This window comes from Leptinotarsa decemlineata, unplaced genomic scaffold, assembly GCF_025532065.1.
Source record: "Leptinotarsa decemlineata unplaced genomic scaffold, Ldec_3_MD MMD2_tig00001064_RagTag_RagTag, whole genome shotgun sequence".
NCBI classification, from domain to species: domain Eukaryota; kingdom Metazoa; phylum Arthropoda; class Insecta; order Coleoptera; family Chrysomelidae; genus Leptinotarsa; species Leptinotarsa decemlineata.
The window spans coordinates 14096640-14116061 of NW_027412558.1; the positions used below are offsets into that span (position 1 = coordinate 14096640).

Sequence of the window (19422 nt, forward strand, 5' to 3'; positions counted from 1 at the left end):
GTTCATCAACGTCTGACAGTTCTCAACAGATATCACCAACGCATTCATTTTTCCTGCCATAGAAACCAAGCAAAGCCTACGCGTTTAGGATGATAAATGAAATGAGATGCTATTTTGATCATACCAAATTATTACAAGCGAATTATATAAATTATTAAAAAACTATAAAAATATTACGAATTATAATTGGTTGAGGAGAAATAAGCCTTGAAAGAAGGATTATTGCAACACAAAAGTTTCCCAAACAAAAAAGTACGAATTTTCATTGTGTTAGGGTACCTACCTGTCAAATTTATTGGGTTGTCTGAATTATATTTTGAAGAAATCGAAACAATTTACAAAAGAAGTAACAATAGGACCGTAATTTTAAATTGTTGTCCCTGATGATGGCCCTTATTTAAAAAAAAAGTTGATGGTGGCCATGTTGACACGAAACGTTTTATCGAATACTCATTATTGAATCGTCATAGTACACTTCGAATACAATAACATGTTTTTTTCCATTTTTCTATATTCTCTGAAGTAACAATTCCATTCGAAAAAACAACAGTATTTTTGGTTTTCCCCATATAACTCGAAAAGGGCGAGAGTACCCGTAAAATTCCTTCGACCATTATATTGTTCCCGATGACAGTTACATTATTTTACTCCAACGCTGTAAAAATCATTGTTAATAATATTTACTGCATTTAATTTTGAGCAATCAATATCAGTCGAACGAAATTCTACTTTACTTATATTAACTGCAGACTTTATTTTTCGAGATTTCCATTTACATTTACGGCAAATATCTTTAACACAGTTCATCTTCAGTGACAAAATATTATGATTCGGCTTGTGCGGAATATGTGTAGAAAGCGCTATTCGTTTTCCTTTTTAAATCTTCTCTCCTAATATGGAACCACTTAAGAATCGACCTCTTTTCCTTTACGAATCTCACGACCTTCTTACTGATTGAATTTTAGAATTGGGTATTTCACAGCAAAGAAAAAAATTGAAGACGATTTTAATGTCTATATTCGAATTCATTTAAGTTGAGTGCTTTATTGGAGGAAGAGTTGGGTTATCAAAATATGATTCGATTGATGTCGTTTATGTGCCGCCGGGAACAGACGAGTTGACCGATGAGGAGAACATTGATGAAAATATAATCGGAGAAGAAATAATGGATATTGCGGGAACTTATGAAATACAAGTGAATAAGGATAGTGATATAGAATACAATCGAATGAAGATAGTCATGATTCAGAAGACAATCTTCCTCTGAGTGAAATAGCAAAACGTATTGAATCAGAAAATGAAAAAGCTACGAAATCCCAAAAGAGTGTTATTCCAGAATGGAAAAGAATTGATATACCTACCTACTCAGGTAGGTAGAACATGGCGGCAAGACGCCTTGAGAAATCTTTTCACTATTTTTGGATAACGAAGTGACCGAAAAAAATTTGAATTTTTCAAATACCTATGCAACCCAAAAAAAACAGCACGATTCTCATATCAACAAATCAGATTTGAAAAAATTAATTGGGATACTGATATTATCCGGATATCACACTCTACCACATATTGACATGTATTGGTCGAAGGATGAGGATAAAGAAGTGCGCATTGTGAGAGAAACCATGAGACGAAATAAATTCAGATCAATAAAAAAAAAACATCCATTTGTCAGATAACACTTGTTGAACAAAGATGATAAATTTTCAAAACTGACACCAATTTTTGATTTTATCAATAGGAAGAATATACAGTTCGGGATATTTGCAGACAATCTTTCTATTGATGAAGAAATGGTACCGTATTACGGACGCCATTCCTGCAAAATGTTTATTCGTGGAAAACCAGTGAGATTTAGTTTCAAGCTATGATGTCTATGTTCTGATACTGGTTACTTATTCAAGTTCATTCCATATGGCGGAAAATCGGAAAAAGCAAATCCTACTGTAGCATTAGGAACTAAAGTTGTTTTGGAGCTCCTGTCAGTGGTCGAAAATCCAGAACAACATGGGATATTTTTCGATAATTTTTCCTCTTCATATTCTCTTTTTGTGAGCTTGAGAGAAAAAGGATTTTTCGCAACAGGAACAGTGAGGGAAAATCGCACTGCTAAATGCCCTGTTGAAGATGGAAAAAAAATGGCTAAAAAGGAAAGAGGTTTTTACAATTGTGCTTTCGATCCCATCCTCGGAGTTCTAGTTGTGCGATGGAATGACAATTATGTTGTAACTGTGATGACCACTACGTGTGAAGTTCTTCCCGTTGTTCAAGCTAAACGCCACAATCGAAAAGAACGTAAAGAGATTCTTATACCCCAGCCAAATGTTATACACCAGTATAATGAATATATGGAAGGAGTAGACCTCCATGACAATGGCATTGCCAACTATCGAATTAGGATAAGAGGAAAAAAGTGGTGGTGGCCATTGTTCACTAATATGATCGACAGTATGGTTGTGAACAGTTGGAAAATTTATAGAATTGCGAATGAATCCAGTCTACTAAAATGTAGTGGGCAATCAACTGAAACCGATGAAACCTCGAATGGTGCCCAATCCAACCCATTATACGGAAGACCATCTAAATCAGCTCTACCAGCTGATATACGATTTGATAATGTCGGACATGTGATAATTAGAGATACAGTGCAAGAAACAGTGCAAGAAAAAAATGTCAATTTTGTAAAAGTAACACCATTCATTTATGTAGGAAATGCACCCACTTGTTTTTTTCAATACTGTGAGTTTTTATTTTTTTTACTGACGAATTGTTGTTTTTTTGAGTGTTCTGAACGTGCCACAATGAATTTTTTTTCAATTACAAATTTCTAATGTGTTGGTCGTTAATGGGTTGAAGAGAATAGGTATCTATTTTTCGAATCAATCATTGCAATTCTATATTTTCAGCAAATTCAATAGTTATGTGTCGTAAAAGCCGAGTTTGAAAAATCAACCAGTGCAAATTTATGTAAACCGGTGAAATCATTCATTTTGTCACCGTTTACCAACAATAAATTTCTCGATTATGCCAGATTTTTATAAAATTGTCGAGAGCAACTTTAATTTCGTCAATTTTGATCATAATTATTTTAATAATTTGAGCATAGATATTGAAAAGACCGAGGTTCCATATCCTGTTTCACTAGAAACATCTTGTCAATTAGAGAAAACCAACTCAGTGGCAAATTTACCAACAGGCTGAGTAGACTTGAGCCTAAGGTGGCAGATTTTTGGGGCGGCAAATTTGGGGATCGATTTTTTGTGCTACATTATGAAAATAAAAAAGATTTTGGCATGACGTTTTTCTGATGTCTTACATATGAAAGTCTGCAACAAATTTTGCTGATAACTTTCCTCTCTCAATTGTCATTGCACATTCCCCAACAATTGTTTGGGTGAGAGGAGCTCTTCTTGCCTAAAAAGGATAAAAAATATCTGAGATCGACCTTCAGCTCTTTTGTGCATCGACGACATCGTCGATGATTTAGCCAAAAAAAATTACGCAAAAAGGTATTGTAACGAACTTTTATAACTTGACTGAGTAGATTATTTTAATAGCAGGGGAACCCACGATGCAAAATGGGGATTTACTCGAGCGTCATAGAGACCTATTGGAAAGCTCAGATGATAAAAAGAAAAAAATGTTATATAATATATACCTTTTCATCGGTGGGGGAAGCTGCTATAGATTATTAAATATGTAAAAAAAACTGTTGCATGGACATACTCGAGCGCGTCCGATATTGATAGTATCAATATCCTACGTATTTTTAATAATGTTGGTATGTTAATCTGATCGTTTGCATTATGTGGGTGGTTGTACGTAAGGGTTAAAAATGAAAAAAAAAATTAATCGAGCACGTCAGATTTTCTGAGGGGGTGTTAAGAGCACCAAAAAAAGCTCTCATTCAATAATCTGACGATTTCGATCTGACGCAAACTCGCGGCCATTATTATAATGTGGAAAAAAAAAATCGTCATTTTGAAATACTCAAGCGCGTCAGATTGAGATATATATGGTTTCAGACGTGCTGTCTCATAATCTGACGATTATCTAGAGGGATTCGCCTAATCTGACAAAAAAATATTTTTTTAAATTATTTTTTCAATCATTGAACTTAATTAATGGAAAATCTCAGGAAATAGCATGCACATCAATGAGTGTATGTTTTTTAAGTAGAATACTTGTATTTATAAAAAAATAATTAAAAAAAAATTCTCAAAAAAATTTAATTTTTTATAATCAATTGATTAATTGATGGAGAAAAAAGAAATGAAACTTTCTATGTTTATTGCCACTTTTATTTGAAACTAACGTTACTGCAGTTACTTATACAATATATAAGTTTGAAAATGTCCTTATAGGACGAAACTGCAGTAACGTTAGTTACAAAAAATTAAAGTGGTAAAAACATAGAAAGTTTCATTTCTCTTTTCTTCATTATCATTTCCTTCCACGTAGTAACGGCTACATCCATCAATTAATTGATTAATCATTCATCATCTTCATCTTCATCACGAACGAGTCCCTGTGATCAGCTGTGATGGCGTCATGGCAACAGAATTCAGAGAGGGGACGGAGTGAGAGAGTAATAGATGGAGAAAAAATGAAAAAGGAATAGAAACGCGGAGAGGGAAATATAGGCATCACGCATTAAACTTTCTCGACGAATTTTTGCTATTTCAGCTTGCAGAAATCGTCAGATTATATATTTTTCGATATCCTTGAATTATTTTCTTCAAAATAAAAAAAAATTAGTTACGCTCGAAAACGTCGAGATGACGTTTTTTTTTAAAAACTTTGCTGCCCTCCCCTTTCTTTACGTCACTCTCAAATTGTCAGATTACTGAAATATACACTTTTCAGCATGTAATTAACTCGCCCTACATTAATGTGACGCGCTCGAGAATTTCTGATGATCATTTTTTTTTACTAATTTGGTCCTTTATTCTTCACGGGAGGCCTTATATATGGGGCTCATATTTGGTGGAGGTACTTAACCAGGTACAAGGTATCCCCCTGTATATTAATCTGCCGCTCTTCAGTAAATCCCGAAATCCCCGCTTAGGCTTCCCTATTATAACTGTTTGCAAGCTCAATAATGATCACTTATTCACGTTTACCAAATGTACATTGTTCTGTAAGTAGCATACATTACCCCGCTCGTACATGATTGAGTTTTGATTAACTCAAAAATATCCCAAAAATTATTTTAAATACAATTTCAACAAAATTGTTGGATTGTAAAACTGATGTAGGACATGACGTATTGGGTTAATTGTCTGGGTGTTAATGACACAAAATTATCGAGTAACACAGTTCTCATTATTGCCTTACTAGTGCTAGTAACAAAGATGAATACAATATCTATGTATCTTGTTTATAACTTTCCCAAGTAGAAAATGCATCCATGATGATTCAGGCTGCTCCATCTATCAGTGGGAGGTTCAATTCAATGATTTGTAAAATATGGATGTTCTGAACTGGTTGTAGTTACTTTATTGTTCAATAGGTGGTGCTGAAAGTATTTGCAGAAATATTATTCATTCAGATAATAATAATTAATTTAAATGGAAAGTTTTCGTTTTGATAGTTACTGTACCTTTATAATGAAAAATTAAGTGTCGAATTTTGTTTGAGAGAGTAATAAATAAAAAATCAGTTCTATAGGCAAAGCACTACCTCAAGAAGAATATCAACCTGTTCTAGATTATTTTGAAAGTAGTTCCACTATATCATGTTTAAAAAGAAATGTATTTTTGAGCAAAAGGAGTTATATAATAGTATAAAGGTGAAATCGATTAAGTCATGTCCATAAAATCAAAATCAAAAATCATTTTGTCGACTCAAAAATTTTGTTCGTTAGGAAATGCATAATTTTTCATTCAGAAACTAGCAAAACAAGTGTGTTCAAAACAACAAAAATATGTTACTGAGGCTTAGCTTGATAACTGGAAATGAGTTTGTTCGAGATAAATTATGAATTTATTTAAATACTTACGAATATAATATTTTCATAAAAAAATAATATCAATTGTACCGCCTTAACAACAAACCGTTAAAAAATGTATTAGAACGTAGTCTAGTGAATGAATTTTTGGATCATTCCAATGTAATTTTGACATACAGTGACATCGAATTAATGTTTTGATTGGAATTGACCTTGCATAGTGTATATTTTTCATTCGAATTTTTTGAAACTTTTTGTATTAAGAGTGATGAGAGTGATTGTGTTGCACTAATTTTGCTATCAAAGTAGTAGATAGGAATCAATTGTGTAAAAAATAATTATTTGAATGTGTAATTATCATCAAAATGTAGAATAAACCACCTTCTGTTATATCTCGACTTTTTTCTTTTGGTTTTGTTTATTTTAGATTCAAAAAGAAAGTCCAAAACCTGAGGTTACATTTAAAAATAAAAAATTTGAGAATCAACAAACAGTAGACTTTTTGCAACCTTCATGACGAAATTACTGAATGTTTCTCGAATATCTTGATAGCTTATCTGTTGAATTTTATTATCATAAATATGTATGAGAATTTTATGTTCAATATGAGATGTATTGTGATCAATGTATTGTATTTTTGTAAATCAGAAAACGAAATAACTTGTTTGTCAGAAGGAATTACTCATACAGTCGAGCTTTATGTTTTTTCAACAGCATAAGATTATAAAGGATTTCAAGACAGCAACTTTGTAAAATCCTCCACGTTACTAAACCTACTGCCAAATTATCAATCTAATGAAAACCTACGAGAGCAACGAAACAGGAATTTGATAGAAAAAACATTATTGATGGAAAGTAAGTTCAAACTATAACAATTCAACTTTAGAGACAGAGAGAGGGAACTTTTTCCCTACAAATCTGTATTCAAGTTGAATCTACTACAACTGAACCAAATTTACATTGATACATCCATTTGATAAATCATTCCAAAAAAATAACAGAAATAACTTCGATGATTCAATTATTGTAAACATATTTTAAACATGGCCCTATGTGAATGAAAAATTATTATGCCACAACATTTAAACTTTTAAATTATTTATTTTATGGAATTGATAGAGGTCGATTAGTATTTATAAGTTACATGTATCCCCGAGTTTTTCGTATATAATGTCTAAAGTTGTGTTCTGCAGAATAATCTGGTGAATACAAATAAGAAGAACAACTTTAGCTGATTGTCATAAGAAAACAAGTATAGCTGAGGTACCAATCAATTTAATAATAACACTAATGAACTTCAAACATGGCTCAACCTCTGACGGAAGCACCAAACTCTTATGAAGGTTCGAAATTGATGAATACTTCAATCTAGCAGACCACTATTATAATTTTCATGCAGTCATTGTTCACTGTGGTTCTGGCGTTAAATCTGGCCATTGGCCTTGGTCAAAGACGAAACGGACTGTTCACTAAGTTCTGGCGATGTATTGAATTTATTGGAGCTTATGGAGACATTTTGTTTTATAAGAGAGAGGACATTGGCAGATCAAGATCTGCAGGTTTACTGCAGGTTTTTCCGGGTTTTCCTGCAGCTAAAACATCAAATGCGTCACTGAAATCAATGAAGTCGCCCCGGAGCGCCAATTAATTTTTTTGTTGTTTTATAATTTTATGATTTATATTTTGGAAGTGTCGTTAGTAGAATAATTACTGTAACGACACAAAATTTGTAATGTTTCATTTATTTCTATGTACCAATTAGTAAACACAAATTGTTGTCCGCAAAATATTTTGTTTTGATATCAAGTCTCAATATTCTCAAATGATGTCATTGTTCATAAAGAGATGAGGATAAAAAATTAAGAGATTAGATTTTCTTCGAATTCACCACGTAAAGCTTATTCTGGAATTTTTATATTATCGATGTATTTTCCTTCGAATCAACTGAGTTCAAGGTCAAATAGTTTTAGCAGTGACGTACTCGTTGTCTTAAAAAGTTTAAGTATTTCCCGGTCGAACATTCCTCGCCTATAAGATATTTAGGGGAAAATCCAATCTCTAAGAGTAGATACAGTGTTGGCGGTTGAAGAAAATACAGTTTTATATACTGAAGTAGTATGTGTGTGTCCAATAATTTATTATAATTCAACAAGTATACTGACATAAAATCTCTGCTCAATAATAGAAAACTGTACAGCTTGTCAAATCTAGGAAGCGACTTCAAAGTCTCGGCTTAGGACCTCCCCTAAGATGCGCGTGATAGAAAACCCTTAAGGACCATCTGAGCTCAGTCTTAACGACACTTCAGTGAAGTATAGTGGTCAAACGAGAGAAGTGCTAATTGCTAATGTACTTTTTTTTTTCATGCAACAAGAAGCTGATAATGGCATAAGCATGGACCTGAAAAAAGTTCAAGAGCTTTGTGCAAAAGCTGCGGGTGTAACTTTGGGTAACAGTATAGGAATAGCTCATGAAATAAAAACAATTGAAAATGGCGAGTCATCCTCTTTCCCAACGCTTAATGAAAACAGACATCAAAAAGCATCAAAATCAGATTTTGATGATTCCGCCAAGGGCCTTCTTCGTCGATATATAATCAGTTATTACATTACTGAGAAATAAATTCTCATCTTAGAAAAGTGATGAAAGAAATAGGGTTCAGATGGAGGAAAACGAAAAAAACAGAAAATTGCTAATAGAAAAATCGGCGATTCAGCAGTTGCGAAGGAAGTTTTTCAGAGACATGAAGAAATATCGTGAAGAAAGTCGAATAATAATTTATATGGATGAAACATATATTCATGCTTCACATACACATGAGGAGAGTTGGAATGATGATTTGAATCAAGGGTTGTTTGCAGCAATTTCCAATTGACAAAGACTTATAATTGTGAATGCAGGAGGAGAAAATGGATTTGTTAAATATTCATATCTAAAATTCATAGCCAACACAAAATCGGGCGACTATTATAGCGAAATGAATTACGACAATTACAAAAAGTGGTTGCAAGGAATGTTAATTCACAATCCTTCAGAAAAAGCGTTTTGGTTATAGACAATGCCCCATACCATAATGTTCAGTATAACATGTCCTCGAGGAAAGATGAGATGAGAGAATGGTTTAGGCGATGGAGCATTCATTTCACGGATGATATGCTGAAGATTGATCTCTATTCAATCATTAAAATCCATAAACCACGATGTTGTATGAAATTGATAGAATTATGGAAAATCATGTAATGCTGTACGAAGATTGTCTTCTTATCATCAAGATTTGAACCCAGTAGAATTAGTTTGGGCATCACTGAAACAATATGTGGCTGCAAAAAATGTGAACTTCAGTTTCGAATCCGTTGAAAGTTTATGTAACTAATTCGTCACTTCGTTTTCTCAAGAGCAGTGGAAAAAACGTTGCGAACGCGCTAAACGTTTCGAATAATTTCATGCTGCAAAGGAACTTGCTCTTGATTTCGCAATAGACAAAATTATTATAAATGTTCAAGGCGATAGTGACAACGATAGTACCAGTGAGGATAATAATAACTCTACAAGCGATTCTTGATCATAACTTTAATTATATTTTTGTTTGATTTCATTCATCTTAATAAATATAATATTTCCCAAAAAATTGACATTTCGAAATTTAACTTCAACCCAAATAAATTACATTTTCAGAATAAGTACTTGTACCCTTCCTCAATAAACCCGAAATTAAAGGCAATGCAGACTGCTGAAAAACAAACTCATTTAATAAATTGATGGATATAGCCGTTACTACGTGGTGGGAAATCATAATGAAGAAAAGAGAAATGAAACTTTCTATATTTTCTACCACTTTTATTTATAACTAACGTTACTGCAGTTTCGTCGGACATTTTCAAACGTATACAATAAACTAACAATGGTTCATTACATTAGCCCTTATATACCACCCTTGTAGGTACTAATAGAGGTACTTGGCTTGATTGAGTACTTGAATTTACAGTTTACAGTGCGGATGTGCCAATTTAAAAACCGGTGAGTAAACTAAATCGATTTGATCATTTAACAAGTTGCACCCGCAATGTTTATTATGCTTGTGAATTTCCAAGGATTCTAAATAATTGAGTTTGTAACCCTTCCTTGCATAGTGCAAAATTTCCGTATCGTTCAGATTCGGAAACTTGTGGTTGCATGCCAAGGAATGGTTTGAAAACGTCGAATCATTTTTTCCTAGTCTGAAGGACCTTTCATGTTCAACATACCGTTTTTGAAAATTTCGACCACATTGTCCCACATAAACACTATTACACTCCGGACACTTAATTATAAACTCCAGATTTCTCCAACTTGTCCACCTTATCTTTGGCATTGAAAAGGAAATAATATAACCTAGCATGTGGTCTGAATGCCACTGCCACAAAAAAAAAACGATTGTATATTTATTATAAGTTCGCATAATTGAAAAATGCATTTTCTGGATTCTACTTCTCTCGATTCTGAATATTTCAACAGACCAATAGCTCTTCAAAACATATACATCTCCATTTGACCAACTAATGAATCTACCTTGTATTTGGCATTTGAAATTCATTTCACGTATTTTAAATCTATCTTTATTCGTTTTACGAAGTTAAAGCAACGAACTCATTTCGAAACAAATCATTTCAAATAACCCTAGAATATAAGAGCTGTTTTTTTACTGAGTGTTAATATTTTCATTGAGTAACGGGTCAGTCCATTCACAATAAATATGCATGATGTATGCATCCTTGTGAAGAGTTTATTTTCAACTCAACTGCTCTCTTCTTTCCTCTGGAAGTTTCCCACATTTTTTGTATAAAAATGGAGAAATAGAAAGTCGAAAACTTTTTTTCCAAAAAAGTGATTTTTTTTTTAAAATATACCCCTTCCGATACGATTAATCTGTCGTCATTGAATGACTTCTGCCAAAATCTATCAGGAATGGCCTATTTCAAGCATTACATCTTTGGAAGTGTGTTACCAAATAATAGTTTTCAAATCACAGTAAGTAGAGGGGAAAAGACGGGTCTGGACCTCCTCCCAAGGGTATGCCCCCCCAGATACACACCACTGACTGTGACCTTGATTCGTTTTTTCATTCTCTGCCTATGAGTTGACCTTGAGTTGTGTGTAACATGATGAGGTGAAACCCCTTTTTTACTCTCCGCCCATGACTGGCATTGAGATGTGTAATGAGGTGAAACCCCTTTTTTACTCCCCGCCCATGACTGGCATTGAGATTTGTGTGATGTCATGACCGTGAACCGCTTTTTACTGTACAGCTATGATTTGGCCTTGCATGGTCACATGACCTTGGAAATTTCCTAAGCGATTTCGAGCTTCGAACACGTCATATGACCTTGGGAAAAATTTTGAACGATATTACTGATGTATTACCTTGAGTTTGAGTGATATTTGATAAAATGACGTAGATTTACCTTGCATTGGAGTGGGGGGTTATGCACATATAACATGTGTGTTGTGAATGTTTCTTTTTTGTCCGTATTCTCATCATAATCGTGTGGTATTATATAAAAGATGTATACGTGTAGTGAATGTGGAAATAGTTTCACTCGGAGTGATAACTTGCGTCGTCATCAGCGAGAATCATGTATTCTTGCAAATAATGAAGGACCATCAATGTCGAAGAGGCCTAGGTTAAACGCTCCATTATCTCCAGAAATGCAAACCTGTTTGTGTTGCAATTTGAATATTGCAAGTGATCAGATGAATATTCATCGGAGGACTTTGCAACATAGAACAAATGCATGTATTCAATATGGGGACGGTGTTAAAATCATACGCACAGCATTCAAGTGTAGAATTGTGAGCTATAGAGTGGATAGTCAAAACCGTCACATTGATTACCCAACATTTTTCAATGAATTGAAGCAAAAAGTTTTTAAACTACTCGAAGAAGTGTTAGTTATCCATAAAAGTGTGAAAGTCAATATGGAGGTGTTTGGACGTTACTATCTTCAAACTAAGGAGAATTTAGAAGTAAAATCATTCAATAGTCCCAATCAAGTTGTCGATCAATCGATGGATTTGAATGTGATTTATAACATTTTTATTGATGCTTTAACTGCTCAAGCAATGGAATTTCAACATCGAGATTCAGGTAAGTGATGTATTCACAAAATTGGTTATTAGATGTGAAGAGAAAATAAATTTTCAGGTTGGACTATCGAGGAAATTCTGTTTATGGAAGTAAATGTTAACAAGTATAGTCCCCTTGGAGGCTCTTCTTATATCAAGTTACCCAAATTCATTGAGTTGAAGAAAAGTGTTGTGAATGTTATTAATCAAGATCAATACTGTTTTGCATGGGCTGTAACTTCAGCTTTGTATCCTGCCAGTGTGAGAGTGTGTGAAATTTCATCTTATCCTCACTTCTCTACCGTGTTGAATGTAGCAGGTATGGATTTTCCAGTAAAGTTGAAAGATATTCCTAAATTTGAGATTATGAATGATTGCTCTATCAATGTTTATGGTTTAGAAAAATGTTTCAAAAACGGTAAAGATTCATATGATGTTGTAGGCCCGTTACATTATTCGAAACGTAGACTTAATAGTCATGTGAATCTGCTTAATATAATGGATGATTCTGGTAACAGTCATTATTGTTGGATTAAAGATTTATCGAGATTAGTATCATCTCAAATATCAGCACATGAACATAGAAAATATTTCTGTGATGGTTGTTTATTATACTTTAGTAATGAGCGGGGTTTATTGCGACATCAATTGAATGATTGTAATCACATATCGACAACAACACCAACCCCTAAATTCAGAGTTGATAAATTCGGTGAATGCGTACCTGAGAATATTTTGAAATTTGAAAATATTGAGAAACAGTTGAGGGTTCCATTCACGGTGTATGGAGATTTTGAATCAATCCTTAAACCACTGCACACAAATGAGCCAAATCCTGCTAAGTCTTTCACAAATCGAACCTATCTTCATGAACCATACGCTTTCTCATATTTCATAAAGTGCTCTTTTGATGATTCAATTTCAAAATTCGTATTGTATAGAGGGGCTGATGCATCTAAAGTTTTCATTTCAAAGTTGGAGGCTGACGTCACCAATATATATCACAAATATTTGAAAAATATCGTTCCAATGAACCCTTTGACTGTTGAGGAAGAAAATGATTTCAATAATGCCACTACATGTGCTATATGTGGAAAGACATTCGAAGAGAATGACATTAAAATCCGTGATCATTGTCACCTGACAGGAAAAAAAAATATTGGGGCAACACATTCCATATGTAATCTCAATTTCAAATTGCCCAATTTCATTCCGATCATTTTCCATAATCTCAGTGGGTATGACTGTCACTTGTTCATAAAAGATTTATGCACCAATAAAAGTAAAGTTGACGTCCTCGCTCAAACTAAAGAGAAATATATTTCTTTCACGAAACATTTATTTATGGAAAACAAATTAAATCGAAATGGGCAATTGAAAAAAGTATTTTTGAAATTAAGGTTCATTGATAGTTTCAAATTTATGAGTGCATCTCTTCAAGAGTTGGGCGATAATTTAGATGAGAAACATTTTGTGGAAATGAGAAAACATTTTCCAGAAAATGATAAATTTAAACTTATGAGACAGAAAGGTGTTTTTCCATACAGTTTCATCGATTCTTTAGATAAATTGAATTATTCATCTATACCATCAAAGGCGGACTTTTTTGACAAACTGAATGAAAGACATATTTCTGATAATGAATATGATAGAGTGAAGCAGGTATGGAAAACATTCAATTGTTGTGATTTGGGTGAATATTCTGATATTTACTTAAAATCAGATGTTCTATTACTGTGTGATATTTTCGAAAATTTCAGAAACATGAGTTTGAGTACATATAAATTGGATCCTGCACATTATTTCACATCTCCAGGACTTTCTTGGGACGCTATGTTGAAATATACAGGCATCAAGTTGGAATTATTAACTGATATAGACATGGTGCATTTTTTTCAAAAAGGTATTCGTGGCGGTGTTAGTCAATGTTCGGAGAGACAGCACATTGCAAATAATCAATTCCTTCCAAATTATAATCCTAATGAAGCTTCATCATTTATCATGTATTTGGATGCAACAAATCTGTATGGTCATAGCATGTCTCAATCACTACCTTTTGGAGGGTTCACATGGTTGACCTCCGATGAAATAAGTAAACTAGATATCGTCAGTATTCCAGATGAAAATTCTCAAGGATACATTCTTGAAGTTGATATTCACTACCCCGTTGAAATGCACGATTTACATTCAGACTTACCATTTTTGGTTGAAAGTATCATACCGCCTGGGTCAAAGTCTAAAATAGCCAAACTTATACCTAATTTGAATGATAAAAATAAATATATCGTTCATTATAGAAATTTGAAACAGGCGCTTCGTAATGGTTTAAAGCTGATTAGAACCCATAGAGTTCTCAGATTCGATCAGTCACAATGGTTGAAAAAATATATCGATTTAAATACTAAACTGAGAAATGAAGCCACCAATAAGTTTGAGAAGAATTACTTCAAATTAAATGTGAACTCTATTTATGGGAAAACTTTGGAAAATGTTTACAACAGGAGAGACATTCGAATTGTTACACATTGGGAATCTATACGGGGAGGAATGGGTGCTAACGCTTTGATAGCTCGCCCTAATTTCAAAACATTATCCATAATTGCAGAAGACTTTGTAGTCATACATATGGATAAAGTTAAGGTTTGTTACAACAAACCATTGTATCTGGGGTTTAGTATATTGGATATGTCGAAAACTGTCATTTACGACTTTTTCTATGATGTTATTAAAAAACATTTCGGATCACGTTCTTCTCTTCTCTACACCGACACAGACTCTTTGATTTTGAAAATAATGACAGATAATTTTTATGAATTTATCATTGAGAATGTTGATAAATTTGACACTTCCAACTATCCGTTGGAAAATAAGTTCCATGTGCCAGTTACGAAGTCGGTAATTGGAAATATGAAAGACGAACTTCCAAACGATACTATTATTAGTTTTCATGGGACTGGAGCAAAAGCATATCACATCCAAAGTGTGTCAAATGAAATTAAAAGGGCTAAGGGTGTCAAAAAATCCGTGATTAAAAATCGGATTTCAATTGACGATTACATTAGGATTGTTGAAACAGGTGGAACAATATTGCGAAAGATGAATGTATTCAGAAGTGATTTACATGATATTTATACTTTGATGTGTAATAAAGTCGCTCTGTCGCATAACGATGATAAAAGATTCATAATTCCGAATACTACCAAAACATTACCTTGGGGTCATTCCGATATTGAATTTTATCAAACAAGCTCCCAACAGAATCTGAGAATTCTTTTGGAAGTAATGAAAGATTCCAACAATACCATCGATGAAAACCTAGATCTCCTTATTGCATTATTGGAAGAGCAATCGAGTAATTGAATTTTACAAATCTAATTTTTGCTTTTAACATTTTGGAAAATTCATATTTGACGAAAAGAATCGTTCAAATCGTTTGTGGTGTCACTATAAATTAGAATTAAGATTTCATGTTCATAAGTGATTGAGTCACAATTAGTTTAGCGCGAGTATATGATTTAGAAAAAATATTCAGTTATTATATTTTATTCCAAAAACTGACAATTGCGCGTATTCGCCATTTTTGGGAAAAAAGGATGTTTAGTATCTAAGTTTTGTAACTTTGTGGGTAGAAAATATCGATATTCAAACAAAAATTTATGATTATATGTCTCTGAAGTCTAGACAATTTCATTATTTTATTGAAGGGAAGCGAGAAGATGTTTGGTTATTTGGAGAAAAAATATTTTATCATTATATGCTGTTGATGTCGAGACAATTTTCATTCTTTTATTGAAGGGATGCAAAAGGTTGTTTGGTTTATTTTTGGAGAGAAAATATTTTATGATTATATGGTGCAGTATTCTACTCAATCTCATTATTTCATTGAAGGTATGCCAAAGGATGATTGGTTTATTTGAAGAAAAAATTCGGGTAGGAAACCCTGACCGTAAAATCCATTAGCACGTTCAGAAGTGCATTGGCATATTTGAGATAGAAACCCTCGAAGTGTCCATTCAGGAACTTTTATAGCGTGTCTAGACAATATTATTTTATTGAAGGGATGCAAGAGGTTGAATGGTTTATTTGAAAAAAAATTCGGGTAGGAAACCCTGATCGTAAAATTCATTAGCACGTTCAGAGGTGCATTGACATAATTGAGGTAGAAACCGTCGAAATGTCCATTAGGATATTCGGGGAGTTTTTATAGGGTGATAAAGGTGGAATTCTAACAATTTTGTGATTATATGACCCTGCACTCTGAACAATTGTAAAATCTCAAATTAGTTTCTACCAACAATAAACTGTTACTACCCTTTTCTTCCATTTTCAATTTTGTATCGTTGGGACAAATCATAAGACTCGAATTCAATCCCCACCAGAAAGGGCTGACCTTTCCGAACAGCAGAACAGAATCAGAAGGGACGACACATCATTCTGTTTTAGTATCTCTTACCCATCGAACTAACTTGCAGTGACACACTCAAGTCAAGTGATATAGTTGACTCAAGCAACCCAATAATCATCAACGATTCTTAGCAGTTGAAGTTATCTCAATGTAAGTACAGTGTACTATATTATTCATTTCGAATTGAAAGGGTTATAATTTTAGGAGTGTTTAGTTTTTTGAATTTCTAATTTGTATTCAATTCAGTGTTCATATAAAATTATCTATTCCAAAAGTATTTTTTTTTGTGTAAATCAACTGATTTTGATGAAAGTAGATGTTTTCGAAAGAGAGTTTTTATTTATACTTAATATAACCTTGAATATTCTGAACAAAATTTGAATGTTTCTGAAAGGAAGTTGAGATGTGACGATGATATATGAAATTCTTTTCTGAAATTGCTTCCTTCTTTTCAGTTTCAAATTTTTTTTTTGTATAATTCAGTGTTCATGTGAAATTATTAGTTCAGAGTTTTTTTTTCATATAATTCATTGTTTTCTATGAAAGTAGTTGTTTTTATGTAAACGTAATACAACCTTGAAAAGTGTGAAACAAGTTTGAAGGTTTCTAAAAGGACATTGAGATTTTGATGATGTTATATGGAATTCTTTTTTGAAATTGATTCCTTCCTTTCAGTTCAATAAAGCAGCCAGGTGAAGCAACTCCACCAAAGCCTTCAAATCTCAGCAGCTGAAAATTCATCTCGATGTAAGTACAACCTACTATATTATTCATATCAAACTGAAAAGGTTATATTTTAAGATGAGAATAATTTTGGTAAAGAACGGTTATTTATACTTAATACCTATAACCTTGAATATTCTGAACAAAATTTGAATGTTTCTGAAAGGAAGTTGAGATGTGACAATGATATATGAAATTCTTGTCTGAAATTGCTTCCTTCTTTTCAGTTTCAAAATTTTTTTTTTGTATAATTCAGTGTTCATATCAAATTATCAGTTCAGAGTTTTTTTTCATATAATTCATTGTTTTCTATGAAAGTAGTTGTTTTTTATGTGAACGTAATACAACCTTGAAAAGTGTGAAACAAGTTTGAAGGTTTCTAAAAGGTCATTGGTTTTTATGTGAACGTAATACAACCTTGAAAAGTGTGAAACAAGTTTGAAGGTTTCTAAAAGGTCATTGAGATTTTGATGATGTTATATGGAATTCTTTTTTGAAATTGATTCCTTCCTTTCAGTTCAATAAAGCAGGCAGGTGAAGCAACTCCATCAAAGCCTTCAAATCTTAGCAGCTGAAAATTCATCTCGATGTAAGTACAACCTACTATATTATTCATATCAAACTGAAAAGGTTATATTTTAAGATGAGAATAATTTTGGTAAAGAACGGTTTTTGTTTTTCTATAAAGTTTTTTTTTTTTGTATGATTCAGTGTTCATATGAAAGTAATTGATTTGAATGTAATTTTTGTTTCATGTAATTCAATGTTTTTTTTGAAAGTAGTTGTTTTAGAAAGGGTACATTGTGATTAAAAGTTACTTCTTCGTATATAGTTACCTCTTTTGAAATTGCTTTTTCTGAAAGATTTCCACTGTTTTGTATCAAGGTGATGAAAAGAAAAGATGAAAACTTTTTTGTTAGCTAATTAAATTTAATCATATTATATTGTCTATTATTTTTTGATTTCAGAACCATGTCTTTGTTGAAAGAAGCTTTATTAAAACCATCAAGCTCTGTGAACCGATCAGAAATGTGTGAAATGGATCGCAGGGATGTAATTGTCCACCAGAACGTGATCATTCAGGAAGGCGGGGAGATACCACAACCGGTGATGACTTCCATTCAGCAGATGCACAATGCTAAATCATTTTTAAATGGATTCAATCCAAACCATGTGGAGATGAATGACAATCCCTCAAACATTGATAATGTGATGGCGACTCACACCCAGAATCTTGATGAGTCACTTCCGAACTTATCACAAACTGTTGTGAGTAACATATTAGAGATGGAGGAAACATATTCGAAGAATATGGGATCTCCACATAGTTCAATCATTCAGAACAGTTCGGATGATGACCTTGAGAGACGAAAAAGAAAAAAAATGGAGAGTGATGAAAAAATAATGAAGAAGGCGAAGAAGTCTAAAAAGTCTACCTCGAAGTCGCCATCTAGAAGGAGACACAAGGCGAAACACGAAAAAAGGGATAAAGTCAAGTCGATAAAAGTGAGAGAGATGGAAGCCATAGCAGGACCTTCTACATCACTCCATCAGGTAATTATCATTACTCAAACGCGACAAGATGTTAGTTCATCATATCCTTTCATTCCACAGGTTCCTGAATACGATAATGTTAGTGCTGGAAGCACGCCTCCCCCAACGATTGACCTCGAAAACTCAGACGATTGGTTTTCATTTATGAGATCCAGGAGAGATAAATTTCTAGAGATGTATCACGCTTACAATGGCTTCGAAACGGAATATAGAGCGAAGAAGGAAAAACTTGTTGAACTGGAAGAGCAAGTTTCTCTCCTCAAAGTGGAATGTGAACAAATGAGAGCAGCTCAACGAGAGAGATCTGCTCACATGAAAAAACTTTCTCCCAAAATTCGACAATTGGAAATCTTCAGTAAGGAGATACATGAAAATTCCATCTTACATCTCTTGTAAAAATTTTTATCTTTCCCTATACATTTGCAATTCATGTATCATAATATTTTCTATATTATTTTCATATCTGTATTATTCAGAGCAATCGTGTCGAGAAATCTCCCCCAATAAATATTTTGTAAATATTTTTTTTTGTATGTTGCTAATAAAGTTATATGTGAGTGTCACTTTCTAGTCATATTTAAAAGTGTAAAATTGATTATTCATATTTGAAAAAATGAATAATGAATGTATCAGTTAATCATTTAGTTTAAAAAAAACAAAATAAAGTTATGTTATGCAATTTCTATTTATA

The 19422-nt window shown here is 33.0% G+C and overlaps 2 protein-coding genes across 3 annotated transcripts; both read left to right on the plus strand.

Annotated features, from left to right (window-relative positions):
- The first annotated feature begins 11045 nt into the window (after nt 1-11045).
- On the plus strand, nt 11046-16257 carry LOC141482439 (uncharacterized). The gene is made up of 2 exons (XM_074175718.1): nt 11046-12071; nt 12129-16257. The coding sequence occupies exons 1-2, from the start codon at nt 11489-11491 to the stop codon at nt 15407-15409; spliced, it is 3864 nt and encodes a 1287-aa protein (XP_074031819.1). The 5' UTR covers nt 11046-11488; the 3' UTR covers nt 15410-16257.
- A 5-nt stretch (nt 16258-16262) lies between these two features.
- Nucleotides 16263-19422, plus strand: LOC111505778 (uncharacterized). 2 transcript variants are annotated; one of them, XM_074175719.1, is made up of 5 exons: nt 16263-16604; nt 17130-17201; nt 17695-17766; nt 18146-18731; nt 18792-19422. In XM_074175719.1, exons 4-5 carry the CDS (start codon nt 18150-18152, stop codon nt 19125-19127), a joined length of 918 nt encoding a protein of 305 aa, XP_074031820.1. In that variant the 5' UTR covers nt 16263-16604; nt 17130-17201; nt 17695-17766; nt 18146-18149; the 3' UTR covers nt 19128-19422. The 2 variants fall into 2 exon arrangements, with proteins under 2 accessions (XP_074031820.1, XP_074031821.1); XM_074175720.1 differs by having other exon boundaries at nt 17130-17146; nt 17712-17766.

Bases quoted from the DNA above. Each gene is read 5' to 3' on its own strand.
- LOC141482439 (XM_074175718.1), top strand. From the start codon at position 11,489: ATGTATACGTGTAGTGAATGTGGAAATAGTTTCACTCGGAGTGATAAC. The intron at 12,072-12,128 runs GTAAGTGATGTA...ATAAATTTTCAG, and splicing joins ATTTCAACATCGAGATTCAG to GTTGGACTATCGAGGAAATT.
- LOC111505778 (XM_074175719.1), top strand. From the start codon at position 18,150: ATGTCTTTGTTGAAAGAAGCTTTATTAAAACCATCAAGCTCTGTGAAC. The intron at 18,732-18,791 runs GTAATTATCATT...TTCATTCCACAG, and splicing joins CTTCTACATCACTCCATCAG to GTTCCTGAATACGATAATGT.